Source organism: Dermacentor variabilis, chromosome 2 (assembly GCF_050947875.1).
Source record: "Dermacentor variabilis isolate Ectoservices chromosome 2, ASM5094787v1, whole genome shotgun sequence".
Lineage (NCBI taxonomy): Eukaryota > Metazoa > Arthropoda > Arachnida > Ixodida > Ixodidae > Dermacentor > Dermacentor variabilis.
Genome location: NC_134569.1, coordinates 209657005 through 209683430, shown reverse-complemented (window position 1 = coordinate 209683430; position 26426 = coordinate 209657005). Strand labels below are relative to the sequence as shown.

At 45.8% G+C, this 26426-nt stretch overlaps 1 protein-coding gene and 1 pseudogene across 1 annotated transcript; one reads left to right on the top strand and one right to left on the bottom strand.

Annotated features, from left to right (window-relative positions):
• Positions 1–1312: 1312 nt before the first annotated feature.
• On the top strand, positions 1313–3961 carry LOC142570667 (uncharacterized). Its single transcript, XM_075679022.1, has 2 exons — positions 1313–1468; positions 3800–3961. Exons 1-2 carry the CDS (start codon positions 1313–1315, stop codon positions 3959–3961), a joined length of 318 nt encoding a protein of 105 aa, XP_075535137.1.
• Positions 3962–22759: 18798 nt separating this feature from the next.
• LOC142573357 (uncharacterized) lies at positions 22760–26092 on the bottom strand (annotated as a pseudogene).
• Between the last annotated feature and the right edge of the window lie 334 nt (positions 26093–26426).

Below are 26426 nucleotides of genomic sequence, written 5' to 3'. Positions count from 1 at the left end.
AATTGACGTCATTCCCAGATTTTCGTTCCAACTGAATTTCACTTGTGAGCTCCACAAGCTTCAATTCGCAAATTGCAATACATGCTCTAATTAAGCAGTTAGTTCATTTGCAAAAATGTCTTACTCGATTATACAATTTAATTTCTTGAGAGAACGCCTGCTTTGTGGCGGACAAAAATATCGCCTTCCCCCCAAACTTATATTTTGAACACTCCACTTTCTGCCCGACTGTTAGAATAACGAGAGTAACAATCCCGATTCCATCTAGGTAGTGCTTGCCTCAAAACAACAACTTAGGTCTACCTAGCGGCTCAACCTCCAGCAGGCTATGTGCTCACAGTTTGGCATGCGCGTTGTTCGTGGTCAAGTGCCCAGTAAGACTTATTTATTTATATTCATTCATTCAATGCTGCCAGCAACCTTCTGGCCGCCAAGGCAGGAGTGGGTACATTAAATTTAAGTTGCTTTGGTACAAATAATCGTCGTGCAGTTACGACGAAAGAACAATACAAGACAAACACTAATAAGAGTTATATAGTGAACAATCAACACTTATTAGCATATGGGCATTTTCTGAAGACTAACAATGAACGCGCAGCAATCACAAGAAAAGAACAACGGCTGTTAAAAAAGATTCCGACGTTGTCAAATTCACCACCTCATTACCGCGCTTTCTGCATGAGGAGGGTATCTCCGCTTTTATTTGAATAAACCCCTATACACAGTGCCCCTATAAGCCTCAAAGTAGGCTTCCCAAAGAAGGGAGTGAGGGAGGGAGACAGAGGTAGAGAGATACATCAAAACTACAGCCGCTGCTTTTCCACCTTAGTTTTATTTCTTTTGTGCCAAATAAGATCACCCACAAATAAGCAAAAAGTGGGAGGCACATTCATGAGGAAGTGAGCTAATCTAGCGCCGTGCAGTTTTGAAACTATGTTCCTAATTTTCTTTTCGCCCTAAAATGACTAGAACGAAAATCTGTCGCAGCCAATTACGACCAAGCCAAGCCTGGAGTTACTTGCGTAGTGTTCCTTGTCGGACGCAGTGATATTGGTGATTTGGTCAACCATTACCGATCTTTCTAAGCAATCTAAGTTAATCAATCGCTGCTGTGTTCTATTTACGCTGAAAGATGCCAAAAAGGAAAAGGTACAAGCAGTAGCTGTACGATGCCACCTGCGATGTTCCGCTTCGGACACTACATCGACAAAAGATCGCGCCAGCAAAATGTAATTCTTTGGCTGTTCCTAGTTCATGCGACAGTGGCAGCAAAGCACTTCATTCGGATTCCGAAAGCGATACCGACACAACGATGGCTGAGCTTCCCAGCGGAGACGACAATAAGATATGTAGCCTGCACTCCGACTCGGATAACTCTACAAATCAAAGTTCAGACGGCAGCTACACCTCGAGCGACGACGACGACGACTCCGAGCCAAGGGCCGGCGAGGTTTCAGCTAGTGAACTGGTAAATTTATTACAGCAGGCCGTTTTACTTTGGCGACCTTCTCGGGACATTGAGGTGGATATTTGGAATGTTGGTTTGGTATCAGCGATGGTCTGTGTGTCGCCGTTTCTTAAAGCAGACTGATGGGCTAATTAGTGTTGCATTATGTGAAGTGCACGGAAAACAAGGAGTGCATCGCCGTGTGTTCGTCTTCCCTGTCGTCTGTGTGCCCCGTTTGCGCTACTAATATAAAGGGAGGAAAATGCACGGGCAAAAATTCCAATATGACGAGGCACGCCGCATTGAGGGTATCCGGAATAATTTTGGCAGCCCCAGGTTCTAGTTTGACGCTCACATAAATATAAGTACACGAGCGTTTTTTGCATTTCGCCTCCACTGAAATGCGGCCGCCGCGGCCGGTATCGAAGCCGCGATCTCGAGCTTAGCAGTGCAATGCCATAACCAATAAGATACCACGGTGGTTACGCTGCACATCACAGAACCTTTTCAGGTTCCTCTGTGCCGTCACTACGCCGCTGCTGATAAATTTTTGTAGGTATGTGCCAACATACTTGAACAATCCGTCTACAGTGCACTTGTGTACCTTGTCTCCCATCTACTGTGCGTTGGGTGCACGTTGACAAACTCCAGGTCGTCAAAATTATTCTGGAGTGCCCCACTACGGCATCCTCCATAATTAGATTGGGGTTTAGCTTGTAAAACACAGGCATTTATTTTTTTATTTCTTTGCATGGGTCTTTAAGCGCCGAAGAATTCTATACCCATCACTAGGCAGTTTGTCATCTAACAACACTTATATGTACACAGGCAATTCCTCTCTCATGCTGCCACTTCCATTTTGTGTTCCATATTCACACACATTGCAAGGTTAAAATTACTAAGATCAGCATTACTTATGCATGAACTCATCTTCATTGTTACTTCCTTGCAGAAATCGGATTTTAAAATTCTGCATTACATAAGTAAAGCTTTCTGAATTCCTAATGCTGCACGAGCAAGAGCCCTGAAACATTTCCAGTGCAAGCATCGTCCGGTGCTTTCAAGTTGGTCCTTCTTCGTATAGAAGGACACATGCTCTGTGGCAGTATTTACGCTGTCCTGTTTGCGAAAAACACCGCTGTAAGTAGAAGGTACATGAATAAGATGTGGTTTTCATTTTTGTTGTGTATTCCATGAGCCTGCGCTTACAGCAGGTGAGGATTAGCGCCTTCACTGCCATGAGAAATAAAAAAGTGCACATTTTCTTTTTAGGCATGCATACTTTGCACAAATTATTAGTAAAATATACAATGTGAGGAATACCTATTTCATTTTTACTGGTAATATAGAAAAATAATAGACAAAGTGATTGGGTATTCTTTCTGTCAGAATTGCAGGACACTGCACATATACGCATATACAAAAACTGGAAAGTTCATGATGAGTTAACTGGTCATCAGCACCAGATGACGAGGTACAGTGCCATAGGAAGTTAAGGGGTCAAGATAAAAATGTAGCAACTTGCATTACAATCGTCCCAAAGGGAAAAAATTCATTGCCGTATGCTGCTTTAATCATGCAGAATGTCGTTCCAAGGTTGGCTCCATTGTTGCCTTAATGTAATGATGATAAGGGTACACTCTCAAGGATCCACTCGCTTCACCTGTTCTAAGTCAACTAAGCTCATGGCAATGTGAAGCTAAATGTTCACCTTCCCCCTCCACCAGATTTATAATTAAGTGCACATATGTGCAACACCACAACTTGTCTTCTTACTTTCAGTACAGACCCTGAATACACTTCCTTGTAAACGAAATCAAAACTGATTCATAGAAAAGCTGCTATAGTAATTTACTTAGCATGCCTTAAGGCTTGCCAGCGTTTCTGAGGTTCAGGATATTCGTTGAATGAAAAAAGAAGGCATGCCAGTGCTGCTTTAAACCTTGGGTATTGTTAATACCATAACATTTATGAGGGCGTCATGTTTGAAGGCTGTGAGTAGCTTAACCTTTCTTTAAGTCGGACAGTTTCATTGAAATTAGTTCGTTGGTTGCTTATTATGGACTAAACACGTCTGTTTCATGCATGCTTGAAAAGTTCATCAGAGCGAGATTCCTCTCGTAATAATTTGTCATTAGAACACGGTGCGTTTTTTCAGTAATCTTTACCATGTTAGTAAAGATAGAAACTTCGGAATAAGAACGCCACTTCACCTCAGTACTTCTGCCTTCATACACTGATTAGCTGTTTCTACGGTACTGTTAAGGTTCTTGCGGCCTGCAACTGGGCAAATGCCATATACTGAGTCTACATGTAACCACGGATTCTTATCATTGCACAAATCTTTTTCAGGAAGAGCCCTTGTACCAGGATGCAAAGCTCTCAAGAAGCCAAAGTCTTGTCATGGTGATGGCACACAGCCTGCGGCACCATTCTTCCAAGGAAGCTACGGAAAGCCTTCTTCAGTTGATTGATGCACATATGCCTGAAGGCACCTTTTTTTCCAAAGACTAAGTTCTTGTTTTTTAAGAGCTTCTCCTCCTTGTATGAGCGTGAGCGTGTGACTCATGCATATTGCTCTGAGTGCTTAGAGTATATCACTGCTCTTCCATGTGCAACAGCTGAAGTACAGTGCTCCAAGTGCTCGCTCATGCACAAGGTTGGAGACATTTTAGGGTCAGGCTCCTTTTTTCTAACTGTAGACATCGATAGTCAGGTTAAAGAGTTGCTGTTAAGTGGAAAAATATCTCGTCACCGGAGTGGTGTTCAGTATGATGTCAGTGACATCACTCAGAGTGCCTCATACAACAATTTACCTATGACAGAAGATGACATATCAGTAACCTAGAACACTGACGGTGTTCCACTGTTTGAGTCTTCAGGACACAGTGTGTGGGCTCTTCTTCTACAAGTAAATGAACTTCAGTACAAAGAGAGAGTGAACAAGCTATTGTTGTATGGGTTGTGGTTTGGGGCAAAGAAACCAAGAATGAACACCTTTCTGAGGCCTTTTACGCAAACAATGAATCGGCTTTCTTCAGAAGGAATTTCTTGGTTTGATGAAGGATGTTCATTGAATAAGACATGCCGCGTCTACCCCGGACCATGCAGTGTGGACACAGTTGCACGCTGTATGCTTATGAACATGACCCAGTTTAATGGTGCTTATGGCTGTGCTTGGTGCGAGCACACTGGTGAAGTTGTGGAAAAGCGTAGAGGGCACACAAGGGTTTTTGCAATGCAAGAACATGCAGCAAAATTAAGAACAGATGTAAGCTTCTTGCATTATGCTCAAAGGGCACAGAGGACGGGGGAACCTTGCCGAGGCATTAAAGGTCCAAGTATTCTTTCTTTTATGGCATTTTTAGCTTTTCTACATCATTTGTTGTTGACTACATGCATGGAGTGTGCAATGGCTTTGTGAGGACTACAGAATTTATGTGGTTCAACAACAAAAGGGGCACTGGCTGTAGCCTCCGGCGTTACCTCCCCCAAATTGATGAAAGGCTGAGGCAACTAACTCCAGTTTGGGAGATGAATCGCTTGCCACGGTCACTCACAGAAATGAAATTCTGGAAGGCACCTGAGTGGGGAGACGGGTTACTTTATTATTCTCCATTTGTATTGAAAGACTTCCTTCCAAGTATTTGTTACAGAAACTGGACCAAGTTCTTTGGCATTATGCATTTTTGTTTGCAGTCTACTGTTCCATGGACAAAATTCCAAAGGTCAAAGAACTTCTAATAGAGTTCCTGACAGAGTATGAATAAATTTATGGGAAGGAATGTATGACCAATACCTATGACCTGTGTATGGCACAGGAAATTGGCGCCATTTCTGTAATGGGCGAACGTAAAAATCCCTTTCCCTTGCATGGCCTCGTAGATCGCCGCGCGCACGCGCGCCGATCCAGGTGGCCAAGCCCTTCCCTCCGCTCAACTCCTCTCCCCACGCCCTTTCTCGTAACGCCCTCGCAACTCACGCACCTTCGACTGTCTACACGCCGCCGTGCCGTCCCCGCCGGCCCGGCGGCTGCTTAGTCCGCTACGTAACGCTTTATTATTGTTATCTACTGTCATCGAGATGCGTGCGCTGCTGTGCGTTGACCGACGTGGCTAGTTTCGTCAGTTCTGTGGTCCTCGGTAGCTGTGTGCTTGTGCTCTGCGATGTTTCACCCGTTTCACTACTCGTACCGCTCGTGCATCGTGCAGTGGTGCACAAATACCTCAAAGACAAGTCCTGCAAGGTTGTTCCGGGTGCCTAAAGACAACAGGTGAGCGCTCAGACCCAAGGACATCAGAAGGCGCATGTACAGTGGCGATCATTTTGAAGGTGATCGCTCGAGCGGCGACCAAAACTAGGAGCAGGGCCACGTTACGTCATCACCGTCGGTCGAGAGGGAAACATCAGATAGCTCCCCTCTCTCTCTTTTGGTGTTCCCTGAAAAGCTGTCACTCCCGTCACCGTTCACGGCATAACCTGCGAATTCATTTCGATTGCGTTATGAGCTCTTGCGCAGAGGCGTCATTGTTAGCTAAAATATGCATGAGGAAGCGACGCACACGGATCATTGCCATGAAAGGGAAACAAACACAAGAATGTGGCGAGTTGGTCTTGGGGGTGATGGTTGCAGCCTGGAAGAGCACAATAGGGCAAGAAGGCCGCGCAATTTTATCTTCGCAGTTCTGAAATCGGCCGCTATGCTGCTTGGAAGGCCCGCCGGTCGATGCTCGCGCGATCACCTTCAAATTGATCGCGACTGTACACGAACACAGCCCTGTCCATTTGTGTGCTCCATGAGGCTCCGGACGTCGTTGCGCCTTGATTGTGCTACACTAGCCTCTTCCAGGTAGAGAAAGCTGACAAATAGATGTTCCTCGTCATTGTCACCTGGTCTGTGACTTGTGTTTTTCTGTGCCAAGTCTCATTCTGCAACTGTAACTTGCCCAGCTTTCCATAGCGCCCTCAGTGCTTTTTCTGTGTATCACGTTCCACAAACCTACTAACAGCTGAAAAATTACTGGTAATGTTTGTGTACTATCTCAGTAAACCCCGATGGGAAAACCGCACGAACAACCTTCCTGTGTAGGCATGATACGCTTTTTTTTTATTCTGGAAACCATGAGCATTGCAAGTGTCCTACATGCAGATTTTTGCAGTTCGTGTTTATTATACAAAGGAGAGCCCCGTAGGTAAGACTTAGTGCCTTAAGTGACGTAATTTTATTGCTAAGCATTCCATTCGGGTAGAAAGAAAAGTCGTGTTGGCTTGTTTTACCTGGTCTCTGATTGAGGAATAAGCCTTCCTGCGAATGTTTTCTATGTGCTTCTGCAAAAGCTGACTACCTTCTGTTCCCCTTGCCACCGTTACTCAAGTTGTGGCCAAGTGCAAAATAATGTGATAATGTGCGTTTCAGTTTTTAGTACAATGTTATATTTTTCTGCCATGTTTTTTTTTATTTGTTCAGCAGTAATGAACATGTCACGCATTTCATACACTTTCGTGCAGATTTAGAAGTAAGCTTTCTTTTGGTATGGCTCTCAATCAAACAATGTTAGCATTTTATTCTATCTTTCAGGTATTTTGCGTGTCATTGTTTTTGCCATTACCAGTGAGTTTTCCCTTTTTATAGTTGTCATGACTATGTCATACACGCCGTCCAATTTTGTGCAATATCTTAGTGCACATATCAGGAGCTCGTCTATTGTCATACACGCCGTCCAATTTTGTGCAATATCTTAGTGCACATATCAGGAGCTCGTCTATATTTAGGTCTTGAGGACGTTATATAAAAATCTTGTTTTTTTATGTGTGTACATGAAACGGCCTTCGCGTTTTTTAGCGCTTTCTTTTGATATTTCACCATCTGGTGAACTTTTGCCTTTAGTACTCTTGTACATGTCATGCACCTTTCACTTTTGCTCATTTTTTGAGCGTGTATCACACCACGTTGTAAGAAAAATCTGTTTTCGGAAACGAAGTCAATAAAGCGAGACTAAACATCTGTTGTGTTGGAAGTAGAATTTTTTTTTGTGTGTGTGTACCGGCACATGCTGGTATAATATAAGTATGGGCAAGGCTGCGTGCGTGGCAACGCATAGCCCACGGCGCACCATGCGCCAGCTCGCAAGCAATGCCAATGCGCGGCGTAGCGCACGCATTGCTTGCGAGCTGGCGCGTGGCGCGCCGTAACAAGCGCGCTATAAAAAAAAAAAAAAACGCGCCGCTTACGGGTAAAAAAAAAAATGAGCGGCGCGCGCGGTATGGGGGAAAAGGAGTGGAGCGGGTTGGCATAATAAAAACAAAAAGGAAAGAAAGTTTGGGAGAGGAGGTGTCGCGCGGCTGCTGTTGCCATGACAGCGTAAATAATCATGTGCGCCACCATTTTGCTTCTGCGTCGCCCATTGGTTAGGGCCGTAACTGAAGGAGACCTTGGCGCTAGCGTCGAAAGAGCGTCTGCTCGAAAACGGCCAATGGGAGCCATATGGAGTGTCTCCCCCCCCCCTGGCGAGGGTGCGAACAAGTAGTTTGACGTCACTCGGGATACTCTCGTCGTAACTGCGCGAAGCTAAAACCCCTTGATACTGAAAGTAGCGACACTCTCCTCCACTCCCGCGCTTTCCTCCTCGATTCTCCTCGCCCACCGGCTATGCGCGCTGCGCACGGCACGCTTCGCACGCCATCGCGCGCTCGCCGGCCCGATGCATTAGCTGGCACCTGCGATCGCACCTAACTTCGGGATTTTTTTCTCGCTCTATTATTAAACGAAAGCACTAGAAAGGGATGCAATGTGCTTGACTCTACCATGACCCACATTTATCACCTTCTCGTTTGAGCAATGAAAGCGCTAAACGTGCGCGTTTGCGGCATGAATTAACAATCGCAGCGTACTGTATATAGCCCACATTGGCTTTGATATCTTTATACTGGTCACTTCAACAGGGCAGAGCTTTAATTAGCGCGGTTTATATTAAATTTGTACATTCTTTAATATTTTTCGACACAGTGACGCTTCGTTAAATGCAATTTCAACTAGCGCTGCATTTTCGCGAAAGTACTTTTTATGACACTATCTTTTTGCAGTAGAGCCAGGCAGAGATTGCGGTAATTTAGTTGGACGTCATTAAGTGCGTGAAGCTTCAGAAGCAGGACAGTGGCCGCAATAATGATGCGAAATTTGCTTTAACGTGATTATGGATCTTTTTTTGGGGGGGGGGGCAGGGGGGGAGGGGTTCAGTCCTAAAAGGCTTGGGGCCTCGGTGTAATGCATATGCCGCGCATTTAATACCTGGGCTATAGAAATTTCATTCCTGCTTGAAAGAGAACAATTTTTTTCTAGTTGTTCGTGCTCTCAAGAGATATATATTTTTATTGACTGCTGTAGAAGTGAGCGTAGCCAAGGGTTGGCTTGAAATTTATGAATCATTGCTGACGGCAACGGACGAGTAGATTAAGAGATGGGAAGGTGATGCTGTCTCTGTGACTTATTCAGTGTAGCCCATCGAATGCATTCAATTAGTGCCTCAGACGCCCGTGGTGATCCAATATTCAGCGCTGTAAAGGACGATAAGAAATGATTTAGCCATTCTGTGACTGGGTCGGTTTCAAGGAAACAATTCGTACTATTTTAGAAACACAGAGCATAAGAATCTGACGTTATTTTGATAGCATAACTAAATATAAATTGTAAAGATTTCACCTATGGCGAATGAAAGTCAGCCTTAAAAGGCATCTCTGCTGACTCGCTCCTCACGTGCCGCTAGACCTCAGAATCGCGGTAGACTTTCACAGTCGCGGCGGTCACACGAAGGCCTTCATCGCTCTAAAGATTCATAGCAGGCAAGAAGATGCTCAAAGCTTATTTGCGCGAAGTTTTGGTCCTCCTTTGCACATTATTCTTCCAATCTGTGGCATTAATGACTCTCGCAGATGTCATTCCTTTTGCAATTTGCCAATAAAGCTGTTTCGTAAGAGCTGGAAAAGCTGCCAGCCGCAGCCATTACCATAGGTCAGAGAGGGCGGCAGGGTTTTGCCAGTTTTTTCAGCTACTTACTGAAAACATCGTGCCACCCCAACACAAATTTCAGACGCAGAGTACAGGTCTGGAGCATAGAATACACAGCCGCTGTGACACACCAGCACATATCTGGCCAGATGCAATTTTTATTGCAGGTGACTCCTGAAACGTTACACGGAAAACACACAAAACATCCAGGATGGCACACACTTCGGAGAATAAAAATATTTATATAAACCGCCGGTTAGAAGTAGCATGAGCTCGAACCCAGTAACATGAAACATTGCATGGTGTTAGCCTCCAGACGATATGCGTGAAAAAGGAACAAATATTATTCAGAGCAGCGCACCAGATGCAACATTAAAATTTTACAACATAACATAACTGAAGGAAACGAAGCAGCTGGTTTGTATGCTCACAAAGTTTTGGGCAGGTGGTACAACAAAAAGCCGCGCGACAACACTCATGTACAGCAAATGAAATAAACAAGATTATCACGCAAAGAATTGGAATATATATACAAATACGACATATATTACTAGAATACATTCGGGCAACAAAGAAAAGCATTCAAGTCGGTGAAGAAATGAAAGCGTCATATGAATATAATATTAGGTCCATTAAAGTAGAAATGCAACGAATCGGCCCAAGGACAGGGAATGCGCGTAAATCCTTGTAGATGCTGCCTTTATTACTTGTAGAAACCTGGCTGATGACACGCGCTGTATTGCTGCCATATGCACCAGCAGCAAAGGTTCAAACATTTTACCGTATTCCGGATACCGCAGCATGCATGCCGACACTTTAACTTCCACACTTGCTACTGGTAACGGTAAGTGCCCTCACAGAAGCCTCAGTTCGAACAAATATTTGCATTCGCACTCTTAAGCACTCTTAAGTTTATGCACCAATCAATGCACAGTACCTCGCAGAGGACGGTGTGATTCGTCGGAGTGAAGTCCTTACGTCCGATGTTGTGAATCCGATTAATGTCGTTCTTCCCTCGAGGAATCGTGAAAAGCATGAAGCCATTTTCACGCCGGCTTGTGCACTGAAATGCGCAGCAACCCGGCTTAACGCGGTGCGAAATGCAGAGTTCGAATTAGCTGAATAAAGCTCGACTCGCGACAGAGGAACACGGCCTGCCCATGGCGCCGAAGAAAAACAACAACACAAGCAAAGCGACGCTATCGCGCGCATTTCCAAGGCGACGGCTGGGGCCGGCCGGAACGGCCAACCATCGGTCAGAAAAGCGCCGAGTGGAGAGGCGGGAAGAGGGGGTGCGAGGGTTGGCGGCACGGCGGCAAAGTTCACAGAATGGCGCAACTTTAAAATTATCAAGGGGCGTTACGCGAAGCGCGATAGCAGCGCCGTGGTGCGGTCCCGCAGCCGCTCCGGCCGCCTTCGCCGTGTTCCATTTTAATCTGTCCGCGACAGCACGTAAAGCGGCACCATGAAGTTTCCTCGGTGGTGCGAGTAACCAGCGAACTGAAAAAGAGATGGCAGCGCCGGCACTTGCATCGTATTGCATCGCGCAAGCAGCTACATCTGGCGCGCACAACGCTATCATTGATATTCGAGTCGTTTCTCAGCCAGCCGAGTCGGGCTGAGTCACTTGCGTTTCACGAGACAGCAATAACGTGGCCTAGAGCGTGCGCTGGTAGGTCGTGTATGTCGTCTCAAGGTAGAAAACAAGCGCGTTAGCCCATAGAGTTTCTCACTACATTACCTAGAGGGAAATCTGGCGCTGCTGCGCTGTGGTATGCATGGGAATGCCGGTATATTGTGGATTCGGATTGGCATCGTTCTCGTAGAGACCGGACACCATGAAGACGCGCTTGGCAAGTACCGTTCCGTCTGTCACAATGATTCACTTTCTACTAAAACAGCACGTGAAAAGCTGTTTTAGCTTTATTATTACGCGAAAACATGTTTTGTTTAACTATGAGAACTTGTTATTGTGTGTACGACTAAATGTTACGTAAAAAATATCAGCGGGCCGCTAAAGTAGGAGTACAGACGACAAGGTTCGCGCTCGCATTGAAACAGTTGGTCGTCTGTTCTTGCTTTTCTTCGCTTGGTCATGCATCGTGGGTGAGTAAAGATGTAATATGCGTGAATGGAGACATTTTATGAAGATTTTACTTTGAAAACGCGTTATTTGCGTAGCCATATCCACGTTTTAGACGAAGCCTCTTACAACACCAGCCAACACGAGCCTCGTAGACACATATACCGTCATTCCCATGACGGCACAGTGCCCCCTTAAGAAACTCCCATAGACGTTGGCGCCAAATTACCCTCTAGGTGTTATAGTGAGAAACTCTATGCGTTAGCCAATACATCCGATGATTCATTCCGTTTCCCGGAACATGCATCTTAGCTAATGAAGCAGACGACGGCTTGTACGCAGCAGTCGACGGAAGCGAGAAGCGTTTTCGACGGAATATATCATGCGCTTTGCGCTAGCTGCTTTATTTTTACTGCGGGGAAAAACTGTTTTGCTTTAGCGAGAACCTTAGGCTCAGTGCTTCAATTTCAGCTTCTTAGGCGATATATGTCAAGTTTGCGTCACGTTACGATAGCAAAACGGGACCACCAGCACCATTTTCTACGCGTCGCGTCTACGTCACGCATAAAAAATAAATGGCGGAATGTCCAGAATGGAGCCCTAGGGCGCTATTCTGGAGATTCTGCCATTTTCTTCCATGCGTGACGTAGGCACGACACATACAAAATGGCGCCGGTCGCTCCGTTTTTTATGGAGGAAGGAAAAGGATAGGAGGGAGCATTACGTCAAGCAGCCAGCCTTCACAAGCGAACGCTCTGTGAAGCCACAATGGCGGCCCAACACGCCACCTCTCGCGTCGAGATCACGGAGTAAATTCGAGATTTACCGAGACGTTTGTTTACTGGTAGCTTTTATTCGGTGCGCGCTCGGCCGGCAGCTGCCAGCTGCTCAAACGGACGCCTCCGTGGCTGCTCAGCTGCTCTGCCTGTATCATTGGTCGCATTTTTCTCTGGATGCTTGTTTCGCTTCGGCCGTTTCCTGAAGGCATGTGTTCCGCACTTTAGGCGAGGTGTGAGAGGCTCATAATCCAACGTCCGCGCATTTAGGCTACAGGTATACTTCGGCCGAAGTAAACAAACCGTTGTGAGCGATAATGACCGGCATGTATTCGCCACATTTTTGACCGAGGCCTGCCCATGTGTACTTCGCCCTGTTATGCAAGCATTATTGATTTGAATTGTCGCTGGATCAGTGGCATCTTACGCATGAGAGTTTGCATGCATACGACTGATCGCTTTGCGGGAGCGGAGTCGTCCTTGCTGGCCAAACGCGGTAGAGCCTATTGCCTCAGATGACGCTGACTCCCGCAAGAAACGGTGAGGTGCATTTACTACGTACGTGCTATGTTGTTCTATCGGGAAAAGCGGTGCTTTGTCAATTTATCTCCTTCCAAGAAAAGCAGCAGCAAGTGCGAACAGCGCATGTTTCAGCTTTTGGCGTTTGAGACCGATATACGGCCGGTTCATGCGGTCACCGCTGTTTCCAAGCACTGTCCCTGCATCGAACACTGCGTAGTGCCAACAAGCGGTAGGTCAACGGACGCATACGATCTTAGTACAAAAGAAATTATAGGGTTTTAGGTGCCAAAACCACGATCTCATTATGAAGCGCGCCGCAATCGAGGACTCCGGAATAATTTCGACCACCCGGAGTACTTTCACGTGCACCTAAATCTGAGTACACGGGTGCTTTCGCATATCGCCCCCGTCGAAATGCGACCGCCGTAGTCGGGATTCGATCCCGCGCTTAGCAGCCCAACGCCATAGCCAGAAAGCAACCACGGCGGATAAAACATAACATGTATCACGAACGAAAGAAAAAGGTGCATTCCAACTGACAATAAACTTTGCTTTATCCCTCACACGAGAACTGACCAGCTTACAAAACAGTTTTTAGCCTCCCTTTATAAGTGAAGGATATGCATGCTTAGCTTCTGAAATGACAACAGACATCACTAGGCAATTTACTGCAACACGAACCGCAGTGAACACTTACCGCAAAAGCAGTCAGCAGTGTAGCAACGCCGCGCACCTTTCGGAGAGGCCTGCAACATTTACCTTCAACTCCCGACACGCTTGAGAGGCGCTCGCCGAACAAACGCGCGTAGCGCAACACCGCGATTCGATGCCACAATCCATAAACTTGAGCGCGGCATTAAGCGAAAGTGCCGCGCTGGTAGCCATGTTTTTGTTTGTTTGAAGAGTTTCGAATGTGTATCGAAAAAAAAAAATCAACCGGGAGTATTAAAACCTACCACGCGCTCTGACGTTTCTATCACGCGTTGGGCCGCCACGACGGATTCAATCGCGTTGGGGCATGCTTCCTCCTATTATTTCCTTCCTCCATACCGCCGCGGTTGCTTAGTGGCTCTGGTGCTGGGCTGCTAAGCACGAGGTCGCGGGAACGAATCCATGCCACGGCGGCCGCATCTCGATGGGGGCGAAAACACCCATGACTTTAGGTGCAAGTTAAAGAACCCCAGGTGGTCGAAATTGCCGAAGTCCACCACTACGGCATGCCTCAAAATCAGAAAGTGGTTTTGGCACATGAAACCCCATAATTTAATTTTGTTTCGTGACGTGACGCAACCTTGACGTTTCGCCTAAGACACTGAAATGAAGGCACTCAACCTAACGTTCTTGATAAAGTCTTCCTCTTCAGTAAAAATTAGGTAGCTAGCTGAAGAGGTACGATTATTCTGTATCAAGGACGCCTCTCACTTCCGCTGTCTGCTACATGCAAGCTATCGTTTCATAGAGCAAATATGTTAATGTATTATAAGCATACAACACAACATAGGCAGCGTAAAAAATAACACTTGAAGTGAAAATGTTAGGCTTGAAGGTATTAAGATACGATCCACGTCATCACGTTGTCTGCCACAATGTAAGCCAAGTAAAGCCATGGCCGCTGCGAATTGCGGCATGTCGTTCAACCGCCGCCCGTACTCACCGGGCATGAGCGCCGAGCAGTGGAACTTATGCTGAACTATACAACCTTTAACTCGGCTATGGGCCGAGTAGCTTCCAACCTGCGCGCCGACTTGCGCCAACAAATGTGGCAGGAGCTTTGAAATGAGCCCATCCAGGTAGGCCCTGCTAGTCATTCGCCACAAGAATGGCAACGCCCATGGCAGGCACGTGTGGCACCTGCGCGTGCGAAAACTGCAGAACAGGCGGCTGAAATCAGATTAGCGATTGGTTCAATGCGAAGTGTTCGTGCATTTACGAAGGTGCGCTTCCACATTACAGAGGTACCGCCGGAGGGCAGCCAAATTTGGCTGCTTAGCTCGGGGAAGACGACGCGCATGTACTGAGTATCGTTGGCGTTGACTCCCAGGCGCCGATTAAGATCCTCTGTTAGCAGCTAAGTGCGAAACCATGCTCATGCCCCTTATCCGTGTCAATGACTTTGCGGAGTACCATATCGCTGCCTAGCAGACACGCAATTAGAAGAATATTATAGCATAGTATGAGGAAGGCCTCAAGTAGCGGAATGCAGATAAAGTACATATATTTCCATATATGCATCTCCATTTGAAATGCGACCGCTTTTTGGATCTACACAAAGCACGGCACACGCATGCCTGTTAAAGAAATCAGTGGAACGACAAGCTGCAAGATGCGCTGTATAAACACGACAAATGGATGATGCACAATATTTTTAACACTGTTTATTACCAAAAAAATACAGTAAAAGTAGCATCACAACGCTGCATAATATAAGAACAAAAAACAGTAAACGCAGCACCAGAAGTTTAAATATCAGTGTGTAGATTGCATAAAAGAAAATCACGGTAGCACTTTTATATCACTGAACTTTCAGAGTAGAGTCATCAGAACTGAAAATACTTCACATTCCATACAGTATAGTGCAGAATACACTGACATACAGAAGGGGCTTAAATGTCGAAATTCCTAGAAAATCATATCCAGCTTTACTAACATCTATGCACGCCTGAATATAGGTGTGCACTGAGCATATTAAGGTCCCTGAAATAAAGCTGAGTCCTCACCTACGGTTTCTGTCACAGATGGCGGCCCAGCGTCTGTCATAGTGGAGTGCTGGTATCAGATGAAATTAAATATTGTGTCATTGCAACACAACACAATATCCAGGTTAACTCTACAGAGGTCGCACGAAACAGAAACATAATTTCTTGCATTTTGCACTACGTGTGCTTGCCTTTCTTCTTGGCCGAATCCTATCATCTCACAGACTGCCCGTGCAAACCCCCAGCTTGAGCCAGTGTCGCAGGAGCGTGGAGATGTTGCGGCCAGCAGAAGTCTCGCGGCACTGTCGCAGGAGCATGATTATGCTCCTGCGACAGTGCCAGGTTAGTGATGGTCCCGATAAAGAACTCAGCACATGAAGGTATCATATGAGAAACTAGCGCTGGGGAGTTGGTATTCCTTCCCAGTGCACACACTAACGCTGAATAAGTAATGTAACACAAATGAACGTTTAGTTAGCTTTTGAAGCGGGCATCCAAAATAGATACCTATGTATTTATCTTGTGACAATAAGCAGGTGTCAGTGGAGTGATTTTCTTTTTATGCGTAATATTAGTTTTACATGCTTCGTGTTAGCTGGGAAAGCTGGAACTTGGCCTCAATTTTCCATAGACATTTTTTACGCACAATCATAAGCAACCTATACGAAAAAAAAAGTGAGAATGCAGCAACCAAGTGTTGCACTTACAGTGCAACTGCCTCTACAGTCAAACGATCGTTTAATGGTAAAGCACAAGCGTCGACTGGCCGGCCAGTCAGTGCTTTCTAACAGCGCAAAGCGACAAGATGAGCAAGACAGATAAGCAATACCTTGCCGAAGACCCCACTTTGCGCCATTAAAAGGCGCCCATCGACACGCCAACCGACGCTCATACAGTGCTGTTAAAAGAATGAGACCCTTGTACTTTATAAGATACATTGTGGTGCCGGTTCCAAACAAACATGCCCTCTCCAAGAACAAAATAAAAATAAAAAAACTTGACGTTTCGGGCCCCACATGGGTCCCTGCATCACAATGAAGATGTAAGCACGAGCACGTGAAAAATACATTGTGAATTAATATAGAAACCGTTACACAAACCTTCAAACAGAGGAACGATAAGTCCCGGCACTTTGTCTATGCTCCGGCAGTGTGAATACATCATTATGCTAAATGCATGGTACAAGCATTGCAATGGAGGGTATGCTAAGAACTGTTACATAATTAAGTATGAGGTTAAATACATATTTCTTATTTCTTGTTCAACTTTCTATACAAACATAGAAGGCACTGCCTCCTTTTGTAAGGCTATTGTTGTCCTTGGAACTTGGAAGTTGGAACGTGGTAACCATGAAATAAATTGTCCTAAATGTGGGGGAAAAGAGGACTAAATTTTTTTTCTGTCCTGCGAAAATATAGTTTTACAGCAGTTGTTTGTGCGCAGTGAAGAGCGTTCTGCTAAAAAGCATATTGAATAAAAAATGTGCTATTCATTGAGCTTAAGTTTATAGAATGTGGGCTGCATGCGACGGCTCTCTACAGGAGCTTCACTTATGAATACATCAACTATTTAATGTCTAGCTTACTTGCGAAACACCCATTTAGCAACAAAACATATATGGTGGATGAAAACCTTGCGCAAAAAACAATGAAAGAAGAAAGCCCACTGCACATGACATGCTGATGGTGAGAGCGAACAACCAGCCTATCAACACATTTAAGTATAACGTCTTACGCAGATCATTCAAACTTGCAACACAGCTCACATGTGAAGCGTTTTAAGATGTTTGCGACACAATATAAAATTAAAGATTTTCATCAGTGCCTTCGCTTTTGATGCACTAGCTCTGCGTGCAGAATTGTACATACACTGCCTCAAGAGATTAATTCTTTAATTAACTAGCAGTGTGCTATACAACGGGAAAGATCGTACACATTAATCTGTACATGTGCTGCGGAAGCGCTCATGGATAAAATCAACCCTTGGAGGAACTTGGTATTAGTTAAACACAATTATCAAACTATACACGCACTCATGAGCATCTACCGTTGTATGAGACATTGTTAAAATAGCCTAGACATCGGAATAGAAAACGGACAGCCCGTCTTCGCAGCTGCTGTCATTTAAAAGTTATGTTCCCGAGTGTACAAAAGCGTAAGTTTTGCGCTTTTTTATTGAAGAAGTGGTAGGAGCACTCGAGGCTAGCTTCGACAATACCTCCAGTCGAGGTGTTATTTTTTCAGACTCTCAATCTGCCAAATCTGCCAAATAGTTAAAATTCAGCTGTCGTATCGCATCGTGCAGGATGATGTTAGTAGGATTCACCCGGAAAAACTCAATCGTATCAATCAGTTTCGAAAGGCGCGATCACGAGAGAGTCAATTGTTTTCGCATCCAACAACAATTTCACTGTCAGAGGTGGCACGGGGGGGGGGGGGGGTTCTTTAGTTCTTTAGTGTGCACTGCAGATAAATTTAATGCATGCCTGCTAGCCAACCCCACTGGAATGCATCTATTGCAGCAGGTTGTCATCCTCTAGTCAAATATTAATTATAGCAAATGCGTAAACTGCATTAGGAATAAGCATGTTTGCGTGCTCCCCAAATGGGCCGCACCTCGAAAACCACGCTGCAGGATGACTGCGGTGCAAAGAATGCATAACAGCGCCGCCAATATGGCAACATACCAGTGTCTGCTGCTAGAAGAGCAGGAACAACACCTGCAGGTGCAGACAGTTTTCATGCAGCAAATCGACCAAAGCATGACATTGGTACTATACTAGATAACTTGGCTTCACACGCACCCTAAACTTCACGATTTCGTTGCCGTTACTTTAAACAGATCGCAGCACAACAGGTGGAGCAGACCCGATCACTTCGACAATTAGTCGAAGTGATCGGACCCTGCAGCAAATGCTTGCAACTTTGCAAAGGCAAAACAGGCGAGTTGGGTTAGGTTAGTGGGGCATTGGTTTTTCTGCGAGCACATCAAAGCTATGAAAGGCAGTGCATAAGAAATGGATGCATGGCTTTCTCCGAATAAGCTGCTGTATAACCATAGTTATCCGGATCACGTCTGACGACTTCATCAACCAATGAGACATGGTTATTTTTTATGAGCAGTCCAAGGTGACCGTCGCCAATAGTAAACTTGTGAGCGCTTGTGATGTGATTTGGCATCACTTAGAAATTAGATAAGCCTTGCAGTGCTGTAGCATGGGAAAACCTTTTTTTCTTTCTTTTCACTTTAGTTACTATAAAACTCGAGTTCTGTCAAGAATGTGGCTGTGAAAGCTTGTGTGATGACATTTTGTTCAATGCACAACAAACTAGACACTTATGAATATTGCACATCACCGTTACAATGATGCCAGCATTCAATAATGGCACTTAGTTCTCCCTATGTCCATGAATGCAAAAGCGCTGCGGCCATGTCAGCAGAGGCGCGGCGACGTAGTGTGACCAGCGTTGTTCGTCACAAGGTGCGCACAACACAAGATCGTGGCTTCGACTCCCACCAAAGGTCGAGGGTTCGTAGCCTTTTTTGCATTATCGTGTGGCCACGCCGCCAACGCTGCATTTTCTGCCTCAGAAGCCACTTAATGCTTTCGCATGAAAACAAGGCCAATGAATGTGGACAGGGAAAGGACGAAATGATTACACGTGGCGCCCCATAGAAACGAGTCTAATTTGTAGTGAAAACACTCACACTGTCTGCCTTGATGCCGCAGTACCTATTTCACCACTGTGGCTGCCACAAGAATCTCTGGGACTATCCAGGTTCATTCCCACGCAGGCAAACATATTCCTTGCTGTGCACATGAACAGTGTCATCTTACGCTCCATTAAAAGGGAGGAGCATTTCAAAGCAAGAGGAGATTCTCCACAGACACTGGCTTACATTTCACTACTGAAGTCTACATAAACAACAAGGTTAAAAGCAAGCTGTATATGTTAAGACAGAAGCTTTTGTAAAATTCATCATCCCTCAGGCAGCATACAAGCAACAGACCACATACTACAGACTTATCCTGCATGCCCAGCGGACCAATAGAAGAAGCACTTGTTCTTCTTGCACATGAAAACCAAATCACCAAAGTCCTTTTCTTGCGAGAACACTGCTTATGCAAACCAGAGCATCACGCTGTAGGGTCATTACCAGGCACACCTAACACATCACCAAATGGAGAACAAGTTCGTGCGGCACGTGAGAAAAAAAAAAACTTAAGCCAGCATACACACAGCACACTTTGCGTACTGCACGCCATCCGTTGGCAGAGTGACTGCGCTGCAGGTCTTGTGATGTAGAAGTGAATATTTCAAGAAAGGTAACATTGCTAGCTCCTGGTCAGGGTAACAGATATTCCACTGACCAGGCAGACAGCCTTCTCGGTATTACATTTGCACTCCCCCATGCTCCCATCATGTGGTCGATTATCCTTCACCGGGACGAATAAACAAGACGCCGTGACGGCAGTTCAGGGTGTGCTCGTCCTGCTGATGAAAGATTACATATCCTTGCTTAGCACAAAGGGCCATAAATGTAAAACGAGTATGTTACCAGGGGCACGTTATTGCAGCATGAGGAAAAAGAAACCACCAAAGGTGTGTCCTCTTGCATTAATACTGAACAGAAATGGAGCATAGTGGAGGCTTCTCATTGTTTGCCGCTATCATAGCGTGCAGTGAGACATGAAATCTTGTGGCACATAAAAAGAAAGTAATCCCTGTTGTCCTCTATGAGCACTGAAGAGTACGTTACATTTCACACTATAGTTGCACAAAGAAAATAATAGCTGTCTTTCACTACCAGCCCATGAGACGCTTATGGACTAGCTACCAAAATATGATGCGTCTTCCAGCTGTCTGCTGCTTTCTGCAACAGAAACAAAACAAAGCTACAACAGATAAAAATAAAAAATTTAACAAGAAAAAAGCACTGCGCTTGCAGGGACTACACTTATAATTTTAATGGCTGTCATTTGCAAGGTCGCTACTTGGATGTGCCCAACTGCTAGCTTGCTCAGAACATTTGCAGCATCCTTTCGCGCTTCTGCCTGCCCGCCCTGTAGAGTGCTGCCGCCGTCACATTCGCTGTCACCGCATGTGTTCACGTCTCCGTCAAAGTCGTTGATCCCAGAAGCGCAATCTGGCTCTGGAGGCTCAGCGCGCATGCACAAGTTGTGCAACACTGCGCAGGCTGCAATGATTTTCGACGTGGACACTGGCCCATAGTAGAGCGCCCGGTGCTGCTGCAGACACCCGGTGCTGCTGCAGACACCTGAAGGGCATATTCAAAGGACCCCAACACAGCCTTCCACAAATGAGCGCAGCGAAGAGTGGGCAGCGTTGAACATGGCTGCAGGGCTACCAGAAACGTGGTTCCCAGGAACGGGTGTGAAAAGCCACGGCTGGAGCGGACAGGCACTGTCACCTGCGCATTATTTAAAAATGCATTGCACACTAAATAAATACCTCATTTGAGGACATCAGACAACAAGTAACCTTTTCGCAGCTCAAATAATACATTCATTAGCGCATATTATTTCAATGAGCTGAGCATCCAAAAGATGCAGTTACGGTATCGAATATTGCCTTGACAATTAGAGTTATATTCAATCAGCCAGTGTTCATTTGAGTGCATCTCAGTATATGTGCACAACTAATTTCATATTCTTTCACGTTTGCAAGTCACGGTAACTATGCTTTCGCGTTAAATTGCGCAACATTACTGTCGATGTCGTCAGCAAAATGTGAGTGATAATCAAGAATGTTCATAAATTTGCCAGATGTGTGTGCCATTTGCAGGGATGTTAGACAAATAGAAAAATCCAAAGAGCAGCCTTTAAGTAAGGAATTTTAAATGTGCCACTTTCATGAACACTGTTCTCCCACCAGTATTACCACCACTGCACAAAAATGTATTCGTTCATTACAAGGCACATCCTTGGAGTCACGTACCCAGCAGGTATTCATTCACCACTTTGAAGCAGGCTCCCGGAGCGGCACTCTGCGTAGAGGCTTGATGCTTTCCACACGAAAGAGTCATGCACAGATCCTGAGTATGAGGTTTCGAGAGCAGTTATTCTGAGGCTTCCATCACACACCTGCAAAAAATTAGGCGTTAGTTACATTTCACCGAACGTTTTGTACACTAAATATTATGGTCATGTAGGACTAGACAATGATACATTGCAATATTCACCTGGTAAAATTTATTTATGCCATATATGTCAAAGGACGACGTCATATTTTTCTGTTGCTTTTTTCTAGAATTCCAGACTCCTTTCAATTTGTTCTTATTTAACTAGATATTTCATAAACAACCGTGTGCATCGTTTCATTTAACCAGCTTTTTATTAAACCGATCATGTGCATCCGAAATAAAACACGTGCCTCTGAAATGTGCTCTGAATGAGGCGTCACATTTGCACTGATATCATATGGACACTTTCCCTCGCGATATTACTCGACCCATTTTCGTTGAACAAAGCGTCTATAACAGTTTGTCGGACGTACGCAAAATCGTACAAGCTAGCGGTGCGTCGAACGTACTTCCAGTGGCGAAGTTCTGACTGGTGTTGCAGAAGTCGCGAAGCGCGGTAGTGCTAAACTTAGCGTCAGAAGTAGGCGACTGGACGTAATTACATGTATTCAATCGTGTTTTTTTTACTAATTTTAACAACATCTCATTATTTTGCATTATTGGCGACGCCTCCAGGAAACCAAAGCTAGAACCCGGACTGGTTCGTAGGCTGGGGCTTGCCAAGGTCTGGCCGTGCCAGGGGTCTGTAAGATCGGCTGTCCGCGATAGACGAAGGCCAATTTTTTATGCGAACAGCTCCTGGCACGCTTCGGCCTCCCCGTCCCCAACCCATGGGCCGCCCTGCTTCCAGCTTTGATCCCCCTGGAGAGCCTGCGCCGCCTCCTTTATTATAATCTCAGGTGCTCTCCTGAGTCATCCGTTTGTCGGTTACATGTGCCCTCCTGGAGCAGTGCTTGTAAAAAAATCCAACCTATTGTCGCGACGGAAAAAGCCGCACGCGACTTGTACAGGTGTCACACGGCGCCCGACCCTGATCGAATTGTTTGGTCGTGATTGGCTCCTTTGCACAAAATGTGCGAGAGAGCCAATTGCAGCCGAGAATTTCGATCCGGATCGGTACCGATCGCGATCAGAAGTGTACGTGTGACATCGGTATCATGCAACACCGGTCAGAACCTTGCCCGTTTAGACGAAGCGTTAATAAAAGCTTACCACCATGACATACAAGGCGTAATACCCCTTCCGACAGAAGTAAGCCGCCTTGTTGGCATCGTCCCTGTCCGATGGTGCGCGTATGCACACAAATGTGCCGTCCACAGCCCCGACGCAAACCAGGACCATACCCGCCGTGGTTGCTCAGTGGCTATGGTGTTGGGCTGCTGAGCACGAGGTCGCGGGATCGAATCCCGGCCACGGCGGCCGCATTTCGATGGGGGCGAAATGCGAAAACACCCGTGTGCTTAGATTTAGGTGCACGTTAAGGAACCCCAGGTGGTCAAAATTTCCGGAGTCCTCCACTACGGCGTGCCTCATAATCAGAAAGTGGTTTTGGCACGTAAAACCCCAAATATTATTATTATTAACCCAGGACCATGTAGTCTCTGCGCACGAACCCTTCGGATTCAGAAGTCAATGCCGCTGTGCCATCTGGAAACGAGATCCATGCGTCGCGGCTGCAGTCCACGATAGCCTCGATGACTGCGTGAATCGAACGGCTAAGGCTAGGTTGACTTTCAGCCAAGTCCTCGTCACTGGCAATCGCACCTTGAAATCCACCTATGGCAAGGAAGCGAAGCGCGCACAGGACTTGAGCTTCTACAGTCAACACTGTGCCAGTGTTCACACGCTCCCGCACAAGCACCGGACGAAGCTCTTCGCACAGTCAACATGCCAAGGCCTTACGCTTTCGGTACCGAGACCGGAACATTTCCTCAGGAATCTTGAACGCATTGCGATGCCCACGAAACTTCCGCTCTTCTTGCAACTCCACACTGCGCAATAAAGGGTACCGCCATTTTTTCTGAGTTCTATCTACGAGAGGCGGCCGTGGGCTGCGGCTGTAACTACGCGGTGCCCTCTGAAAGGTGCGTAGAGCCCCCTCGTTATACCAGCGCGAGTTCCCGTTAGAGTAATAACAAAAATCGCCTTGTAAATAAATTCACTCGCATTTTTGTTTATTAAGAGCGCACAAACAAAACTTTTTATAAGTAAATTTGCTCTTCGTATTGATTGCATAAATATTTGCATGCCCCAATGCGGCGACGAAGCAGCCGCCTATTCAGCGTTGCCACCGCCCTTGTATACATTGTATACATTGTGTGTATACATGACAGGAGCAAGTCAGAGAGGAAAGGCGACACGATAAGCCGTTCGGGCTTTCACTGCGCCGAATGTGCGCAATGCCCTCTGGAGCTCCCTAGGTGTCGCCACATTAGCCTCTGACGGGTGCGATTATCGGTGACATCCCTCAAAATTATTGTAGAAACTGCAGTGCTTCCCTTTCTACTAACGTGCGAGGCGAGAAGGGACGCAGATAGAACTATAAGGAGGAGGAAGGAGAAGAGGCAGTTCCCATACAAGAGAGCAGGCAGGCAACGTGATAAGGTAAAGAAACCCTACTACTATACGAAAAATTGGACAAGCGCAAGTTCAAGTTAGGGTACAGTACATTCCTGCTATTTGTGGAAAATAAGCACAATGCAACTAGGGCATGCGGACCAATGACGCAGGGCGTGTAGAAGGAGAGCCGCATTAATAAAGCCCACCGGACTGTCCAGGCGACACTTCGGAAGCGGTCACACTTCAAATCAACACTTTTGTGCCCGCCGCGGTAGTTCTGCGGCTATGGCATTGCTAAACGTTTCGGATTTGATCCCGACCGTGGCATGCGCATTTCGACGGGGGCGAAATAGAAAACGCACGTGCACTTAGATGTTAGGACACAATAAGGAACATCATGGAGTCAAAATTAATCCGGAGTACGCCACTACGTCGTGCCTCATAATCCGATTGTGGTTTTGGCACGTATAGCCCCTTAATTCAATTAATGTTTGATACTTCCGCCATGGTACCATCTCCACGGTACAATGCTCTACCCTCTCAAGGGTTATGAAATACGGCGTACAACAACGCCTCAAGCACATACCTCTCCCTGTGTGTTCTGTTGACTACCCAGACAAACAGCAGTGGAGCACGTAAGGTAGTTTTTAACATCAACAAACCACGCTAGTTTTAGATCAAACACTGAACAAATGAAGCTTTGGCCGTCAACATCACCGATTATTATCGTCAGTCAAAGCATATAGCACAGAAAGCTTCGCTTATATAGATTTCCACAGGCGTGGGACTTGCACAATATTTTCAATGGTACTCTTCAAACATACTTCTTTTTTTCCTTCCTAAAAGCTATGAATATGTTGCTCATATGTTAAGTCATCACTTTTATAATCACATTTCATTCCTTGGACGGCACAACAAGTATGCGCGTGCCCTTGTGTTACGTTAAAAAAAAAAAGCTATGGTGCCTTCTAGCATGTGCATACTCAGAAATTCTGAACATTGTACCTTCACCATTCTGTGGAACTTTACGCCAATGCACATGCGTAACTGCATTGGCAAATTTTTAGAACATTTTATTTCTATATATCGGCCGCGCATCAACAAGTTCCAGTTGACTGCGCCGAGAGGTAGCGTAATAATTCCGTTCTTAAGATATGCATATGATATAGATATGATATAGACATGAAATCCTTCTTAAGGTATACATTGATGGCACTTCGAAAATTAGTGGTGCATAAAAGAGTGTTTGGTCAGGGATGGGCGGTTGTATTACACGACAGGTGCAAATGGCTTTGCACCTTTTCGGCAGAGGGCATATTGACTTGAAGAAGCGCGAAATTTAAACAGTAAATCGATTTAATGCAGCTGGAGTTCGAACTGTAATTGCATAGCGTTTGTTCTTCAGTCTGTTTGCAGGCGCATGTTCTTGTGAGGCCGCAGGGAGGGAGAGAGCGCATATGCGTGTGCACGCCTTCAGCGTGCGTGCGTGCGTGTGTACTTGCATTTGCGTGTGTACGCGCGTTTGTGTCTTCGTATTTGAATATGCGTGCGCACGAGTGCGTGTATGCGTGTGCGTGCATGCACACATTTTCGTGTGTGTACATACGTGGGCGCGTGTAAATGTATATACGGGCGAACATGTGTCTTATCTCTGTGTGCGTGTTTGTGTATGTGTGTGTGAGCGAGCATTTCCCCTGCTTACACGTATACCTTGCGGGCGGACGAATGCAATATAGAGTGTATTTAAACCTATATTTATTCTACGAGACAAGAACGAATGAGAATTCATTTATAGCATTATCTGTTGCTGAAAGCGAAATCAACGCAAAAAAATGCCTGAGCCGTCAATATCGCCGCTCTAGATTTCGTCACGATGGCACTGTCAACATCGGCACGGCGGCATGACAACCTACCGAGCTCTTCACTTTCGTCATCCGCTTTCCCTAGGCGGCAGCGCATTGTCTTGATGCCAGCGACGCGCTAAATCTGCACCATAAATGCGTCATGCATCGCTTCTGTGACCAAGCAAGCTTGTGACGACACACGTTCGGTGCTATATTGACATTAAAGCTTTAAACTGCTTGCCTTCGAAAAAATATATACAGCGTGAATAAAAATTGAAAGCGGAATGAGCAGAATTAACATGCTCAAGGAGCTATACTATTGATGACAAAATCAGAAAAGGCTAGCTGCACTCAGGTTTACGTTACGGACTTTCTTTTTCTGCGTCAGTTACGCTTTCAGCGAGCTTTTAACAGCAAAATATTTTTCTGGCTGTCGCAACTCAAGCGAG

Bases quoted from the DNA above. Each gene is read 5' to 3' on its own strand.
- LOC142570667 (XM_075679022.1), top strand. From the start codon at position 1,313: ATGGCTGAGCTTCCCAGCGGAGACGACAATAAGATATGTAGCCTGCAC. The intron at 1,469-3,799 runs GTAAATTTATTA...AATCTTTTTCAG, and splicing joins AGGTTTCAGCTAGTGAACTG to GAAGAGCCCTTGTACCAGGA.